Source organism: Juglans microcarpa x Juglans regia, chromosome 7S (assembly GCF_004785595.1).
Source record: "Juglans microcarpa x Juglans regia isolate MS1-56 chromosome 7S, Jm3101_v1.0, whole genome shotgun sequence".
NCBI classification, from domain to species: Eukaryota; Viridiplantae; Streptophyta; class Magnoliopsida; order Fagales; family Juglandaceae; genus Juglans; species Juglans microcarpa x Juglans regia.
The window spans coordinates 15,684,717-15,691,881 of record NC_054607.1 but is presented as its reverse complement, the minus strand read 5'-3'; the positions used below and the strand labels follow the sequence as shown (position 1 = coordinate 15,691,881).

General features: G+C 36.4%; 1 protein-coding gene and 1 long non-coding RNA gene across 2 annotated transcripts; both read right to left on the bottom strand.

The window, feature by feature from the left end:
- Positions 1-1,657: 1,657 nt before the first annotated feature.
- On the bottom strand, positions 1,658-2,638 carry LOC121241065. The gene is made up of 2 exons (XR_005935651.1): positions 2,582-2,638; positions 1,658-1,940 (listed from the first exon to the last, which is right to left on the bottom strand). It is a non-coding gene; the product is annotated as an uncharacterized LOC121241065 (long non-coding RNA).
- A 209-nt stretch (positions 2,639-2,847) lies between these two features.
- LOC121241064 (disease resistance protein RUN1-like) lies at positions 2,848-6,336 on the bottom strand. The gene is made up of 5 exons (XM_041138663.1): positions 5,242-6,336; positions 4,863-5,159; positions 4,254-4,751; positions 3,512-4,093; positions 2,848-3,008 (listed from the first exon to the last, which is right to left on the bottom strand). Exons 1-5 carry the CDS (start codon positions 6,226-6,228, stop codon positions 2,988-2,990), a joined length of 2,385 nt encoding a protein of 794 aa, XP_040994597.1. The 5' UTR covers positions 6,229-6,336; the 3' UTR covers positions 2,848-2,987.
- Positions 6,337-7,165: the final 829 nt, after the last annotated feature.

Below are 7,165 nucleotides of genomic sequence, written 5' to 3'. Positions count from 1 at the left end.
ATGCATTACATACTTATTATGGGAAAAAGGAAAAAAAATAAAATAAAAGAGGTGTGGTGTGTGGGATGCTAAGTAGAATTATTCAATTTTTTAATATTACTTTTACTTTGGAATTTGAAAACATTGAATTATTTTTTGTATTTTGTTTATAAATTATAAAAAGTTATAATAATTAGATTAAAGAGATGAAGATTTGAAATTGAAAAGTGTTTGTATTTATAATTTTTAGATGTTAAGATGAGAGCATTCTTCAATCATTCTAAAAGGTCTCTGTTTTCTTTCTCTCTGCAGACGATCTCTCTCTACCCAAGTAGCCAACTATCTCAGCCTCCGGCTAGGGGGGCTAGAGCTTCGGCTCCTCCTTCCCTCCAACTGTCCAGCCATCAACGACCATGTATATTGATTTTTTTTCCCAGTTTTCCGGCTATAGCACCAAGATGTTCCAATTTGTTGCTTACCGGCCTTCTACGACTGCCACACAAAGTTTTGAATACCGTTTCGATGGCCGTTTTGGTTAAAGTACTAGAACGAAATATTTGTATACCGGTACCATTTTGGGATAGTCTATATATAATAGATTAATTATATATGTTTAAATTATATTTTAAAATAACATCAATGCAAGTCTTAAAAAGTTAAAATACATATTTATAAAACTCAATAATATTTCTAAATTCTCAGTCTAACTATTTACAAAACACACCGGCACAACTGGTATTTGACTCGGTACGAAACAAATATGTTCACTATACCAGTCACTACTCCAGCACAGTACATACTGGCCGTATCGGCCGGTATGACACGATATTTAAAACTTTGCTGCTACGTGCCCCACCATTGGACTCTCCAGCCGCCAATTAGTCGAATGGAAGGAGGAAACTGTCTAAACAAGTGGCACATGAAACCCACACATCGCCATGCTAGGGTGAATCTTCTGCCGCCATGCGCGGCACCATCGACTTTGTATCTCTTAGATCCGAGTGCTACTTTCTTCCCTCGAGTGGCGCGTGAGCCGCACGCCCCACCACCACCAGTGATGGTCTTACGCTGGGGTATCAGCTCATCTTCATGTTGCTATTTTCCAATGTTCCTGCTTTTCCTAACCAATGATTTAGATAAAGTGGTCATGAAAGTCTCATTCAGCTGGACCAGACCAGCAAAATACAGCACACAACTCTCAACTGCGGCTTTTAGTCGTAGTTTTATAGCCATTTTATCAAACTATATTAAAATAGTTTTAAGCGGCTTCCCCTTAGTGGGGAAATGGGTGGGAGTTAAAATTTTGGCTCCAAATCCCCTTTTTTTATTTTCTCTGATATTGCTTTTGCTTGTTTTGGGACGATTATTGGGGACTCCCACCCTATTGAATCTTGTATCTTTGTAACCACTTAAAAGGGCAGAATGAACCATAGCTACTTGCTTAGAAAAAAAAAAAAGAAAAAAAAAAAAAGGAAAAAAAGCATTCTTTAATCCAAACGAGGCCTAAGTATTCATTGTATAAAATTTTATTTATATTTTGCTTGGCCAAAGAAAAATTAAGAGAAAAACTTATAACGGTGACAATAGAAAGGTAAACCCTTAGAACCAAGAAGAGAAAAAAAAAATGATAAAAAGAAAAAGAGGAAAGAATCAGCATGAAAACTTTCCTTTGGTGTGAAGAGAATAATGAGGTCAGCATATATGGCAAGTACATCAAAAGCTCAAAGCACCAAATAATGGAATATCCACAGCACAACAAGCTGATTTATTTTATTTTTTGCTGCTCTAGGAACCCAACAAAGTAACTAGAAATACGCCGGCAACTTGCACTCAAAACTGTTGATTTTCCCTCATTTTCATAGACATCACAACAATACCATGTCTGCCACTTCAGAACTTCCTTTCAAAGATACTCTTTTACCTTTATCAGAGGTAGAAACAAGTTATAACTTTACAACCACCTGTTCAAGCAAAATAACACGTAATTGGCATAGAATCAATTCCAATTATTCTCATTTGGGGAGAAAAGAAAAGAAAAGAAGAGTAATTAATATGGTAAGCAAAATTTCAGGGTATCTTGATCTTCACGCAGTACTTTCCAATCCTCTTCAAGAGAACACTTAAAGACCGCAAAGCTAATTCCTAATAGTAGAAGTATTTTGCAAATTAAGAAACAATAGAACACGGAAATTCTAATGCACAATAAACTAAACACCAGCAGAAGGAAGGAGAAAAGAATAGCTATTGTTTTCCATGAACAACTGTTTCAGAAGAAAAAAGCTATCCAGAAGATGCTCCACACAAGTTGGAGCACAAAGAGAACAAACAAAAAGCCTTTTTGGTAATTGGTAAGGAGTTACCTGAAAATTTAAAGCCACTGCAAATTAATAGCAGAGAACATTAATTGAGGATTTAAAAGTTTAAAAGAACAAACAAAGTGAAGCTTCCATAACAGCAAGCATTAAACTAGAATCAGGCACGAAAATAAGTTGGGTTGGCTTTATATAGGTATTCTGAAGATAGACTCACATTAAATTGCTCTAATAGTACATCACAGGCCAGAATCTTTGAAAAGATTTAGATTAAAGGATATGAATGATACCGCTAATCAAGAGAATATCATCAAGCCCTTTGACTTGAACTCCTCTGCCCTTTTGTGTTTGCCACACACAAAAGCAATCAACTTGATAAAACACACGTACAGTCCCTGATTTAAAAAATAGTTAAATTAGACCCTAAACTACTACATGTCAATACAACTTAATTCAAGCATATCTAACAAAATCAAAACTCAAACTTACTAAATTTCCACTGCCTCTAAGCCAACAAAAAGAAAAAAAGAAAAGGCCTTAATTTGTAACGGCCTTAATTTGTAACAACTGACATGCATTAATAAAGAGCTTAAAGACTTAACAACCTTAATTTAAAGTGCCGCAAACAACTGGGTACAATGAACGGTCACTCTCCAGGCATGCATTCAATGGATAAAACCCCAAACATATCTGATCTCAATCCCAATCCCAATCCCAATCCCTCCCCCTCCCAATCCCAATAATGTGATCCTGAGCACAATACAAACTTACTGCTAAGATGTTGTCAATTTCATTCTGTACCCTCCGGTTTAAACAATCTCCCAACTGCAACATCATACAGATATAGCATTTGTCATTAGTATAAAAAGGATGTAGTAACGAAATGTTTAACGGGAGCAAACAACTTCCCCACCTCCACTCCAGCCGACAAAATGGTGTTCGCGAAGGAGATGATTTGAACCCCCTACACCTGCAAGTGCGCCAATGGGACGGCGACTGTGAGCAACGAGTTGGATTTGGAAGGCTAGGCTTCAAGAGAACTGAAAAGGTAAGGACAAATTTATAGTTCAGTCGGTTTAACACTCGAAGAACAAACCCGATCCTAGCCGGGTTGAGGAACTGACTTTATAATAATCCGACAGATGTCGGTTCGGATCGATTACGCCGGCTCACTCTGGTTGTGGAACATAGGCACATAATGCTCCTCGTCTTATTTCACGTTTCCGTCTCAGAAAGAACATAACGTCCTTCTCATTCTTCCTAATAGAGGCAAAAAATCGTCGATGGAAATATGAATTTGAAGATCCCGAACGGCCCAAAGGAGCAATGCTATTATAGAACTTTGAATTAGCATCATCTGGACATACTAAATGCACCCCGCATTCTTTCACTTCTACTTCTTCTTTTACAAGACTATTGGCTAAATACCGACGCCAGCCTGTTTTAAATGAAATCTTAATGACCCTCCGTATATCTAAAAACCGCAAAACCACCGGTATATACACCCAGAATCCAATTTGCTTACGCAAGGAGACGTTCCAGATAGTAGGTATTAATCTGTAATGCGAACAATCATATTCCACATTATATTCTTCATCCGTCGCAAACACTATTGTAAGCCCCACCGCTGTCGAATATTTACTCCAACTCTTGAATTGATCAGAATCACAGACAATAAAGAAAGCAAAGCCCATCTCCGGATTCGTATGAGCATCCAAATCTATCTTTACAGAGGAGCCATTACTTTTATACTGGACCCACTCCGGGATATGGAATCCCAACGACCATCCACTTATCATATTCTGTAAAAACACCCCCAAAAAGAGATGTTAATTGCAGTATAAATAAAGCAATTGCAAGTCGATGATTAATTTTTTTATTTGTGAAATGAATTACTTTTTTATTAAAGCATTTTTCTGACATATTTTATTTGTTTCTAAAGAAAAGAATGAGAGAACTCACCAAATTGTCATCTATAGCCGAAACAACTCCACCTGCCATGTCTAAAATATTTTCTCCTTTGCTGTCAAAATCAATCCACGCGGCCTCTAGGTGATCATATGTTCCATCCTTCTGATATTCTACAAGTGATCCGATATCATAGATGGGTTCCCTTGATTTAAGTCGCATCAACTTGCGTCCTTGAAGAAAAAACCAAAGGTGACGGATGCTCTTGGGCCTTAGATTGACAGATGGCATTTGTGTTATAGCAGTTCTACCTGCCGAAAGATAGGTCATGCGTTCCAAACTACTCAGGTCTGGTAACTTCTCAAGGCTTGAACATTTCTCAAGTTCCAATGCTTTTAATCGTTTGAGACTTCCGATGGATGGGTGGACCTCACACAAGCTTCTACAACCTTTCAGGTATATTCTCTCAAGATTTGGGACTCCAGTCAAATCTGGTGTTTCAATCAAGTTCTTTGAATGACTCAGATCAAATACCTTTAAATTGTCTAAAACCTGTTATAAACAAGTAGTTAATTGGATCAAAATATAAATATATTAACTTGTTTGGAAAATTAACGGGGAATTATTAAGATGAATACGTATTTATACGAGTGAGAAACTTACCATCGACCCCTTCCATAGTTGTTTGATACGGCTGCCACGCATCCTTAGTACAGTAAGATTTTCAGGTTGGAAACTGCTCGGCAAGGATTTCGAATGATATCCAGGCAACTCTAGGTATCGCAACTCATTAGTTGGCATGTATTTTAAAGGATTTCCACGCCATTTTAAATTATTTCGAGAACCATGGAATTTAAGATATCTCAATTTTCCCATCTTTGAAAATGCTTTGGCGTTGAGTACCTGATCTTTCGTTTTAGGACAAAAATCCACGACTATGGCTTTAGCTGCATCAGTTCCCTGGTAACCAAGAACAACAGGTTAGCAAGAATTAGGATGAAAATATACCTTTTTATACAGATATCTACACTAATCAACTTACAGTATCATTCTTCAGTACGTGATAGAGATCATCCACACGAAACAGTCTACTACGTCGTCCCGGTTCTTCAGGGCATTCGCGGCGAACAATTTCCTTGCCCAGTTCTTTTAGCAAATCATGCATGGACAACCATCCATATTTTGATTTGCTTATGAGGGACTTCTCGACGAGAACATCCATGTCGATGTGATAATGATCAAATCTTTCTAACATGATCTCAGAAAATATGTCCTGTCTTCCGAAGAAACACGCCACATCCAAAAATAACTCTCTTTGCAGTTCCTGCAGCCCATCAAAACTTATTTGAAGTACATCCATAATTTTTCGATTAGGAATTGCTTCTAGTTGATCCCTAGCACTTTCCCACGCATCTATTGTTCTCCCAAATAAGAAGGAACCCAAAACTTTAAGAGCTAATGGAAGGCCTTGAGCATACTTAACAAAATGCTTAGATAGATCCATGTAATTCTCTGTACGATGGGTTTTCTTGAAAGCTGACAAACTAAAGAGTTGCAAAGCTTTTTCTATTCCAAGCTGCTCAACCTTATAGATATCATTCACTTCATGTGTTCTCAACAGATGACTATCTCTGCATGTTATAATCACCCTACTCCCTGGACCAAACCATTTCCGATCCCCTGCTAATGCCGTCAGTTGCTCGTCACTATCCACATCATCAAGGACAATAAAAACCCTTTTATTCTGCAGCATCTTCATTATCATCCTAATTCCTTGGTGATAATCCCATACATGTATTTCTTCTTGCATGATTGTAGAAATGAGTTCTTTTTGTAAAAAAGCTTGATCACGAGCAGTAGTAGATTTTTCTCTAATACAAGAAATAAAGCTGCTTCCTTCAAATCGACAATAAGAATTAGAAACTCTATCATAAATTATTTCGGCCAGCGTTGTCTTACCCACTCCACCCATCCCATGAATTCCTACGAAGAGAACATCATCCGATTCCATATCCAATAACTCCATCATTTTGTCTACTTGGGAGTCTATTGCAACAAGTTTATTGTAATCATGACGTGAGAATCTAGAATTCAACTCACGAGATATACATCTACTGATATCTTGTATAATTATTGATTCGTACCTATAAATTGATAGAACAATTTATTATATCGACGAGACCTAAATCGACGCGAACCAAAAGAAAAAAAACGCTAGCTTTAGCTGATAATTAGCAGTGTTATTTGAGGAAGCGAAGCATTTTAATTCGTACTTCAATATTTTGCCTCTTGCAACACTCGAGATGTCAGACCAGATCACGATGTAAACATTTTAAAAATTATAAATGTCATAATTTTGGTAGATATAGATAGATGTTAATTGCTTGCCAGCTGGCAATGGAAGAAGAAGTAAGACTTATGCTCGTTTGTTTTCAGATATGAGATGAAATGAGATGAGATGAGATTAAAGTTAAAAAGTTGAATAAAATATTGTTAGAATATATTTTTTAATATTATTTTTATTTTGGGATTTGAAAAAGTTGAATTGTTTATTTTATTTTGTATGGGGATTTAGGAAAGTTGTAATGATGAAGTGAGATGAAATGAGATGTTTCCTGAAAACAAACGAGACTTAAGGTTTCGTTTGTTTTCACATATGAGATCATCAGATAAGTTGAGATAAAAGTTGAAAGTAGTATAAATTTTGTTAAAATATATTTTGTTAATATTATTTTTATTTTAAAATTTGAAAAAGTTTGAATTATTTATTTTATTTTATCTAAAAATTTAGAAAAATTGTAATAATTAAATGAAATGAAACAAACGAGCGCTAATGTTACCTGTCGTGTATGTACCATCCGGCGATACTACCGACTTTTCTCAAAGCATTTCTCCACATATCCATACCTTTCTTGTCTATCTTGGGATCTTTTTCATGTGAACTGAACGCTTCTGCAAAAGACCCA

Coding starts and splice junctions, on each gene's coding strand:
- LOC121241064 (XM_041138663.1), bottom strand. CDS start 6,228: ATGATGGAGTTATTGGATATGGAATCGGATGATGTTCTCTTCGTAGGA. Junction 4,752..4,862: donor AACTATGGAAGGGGTCGATG/GTAAGTTTCTCA, acceptor TGTTTATAACAG/GTTTTAGACAATTTAAAGGT. Junction 4,094..4,253: donor CGGCTATAGATGACAATTTG/GTGAGTTCTCTC, acceptor GTGTTTTTACAG/AATATGATAAGTGGATGGTC.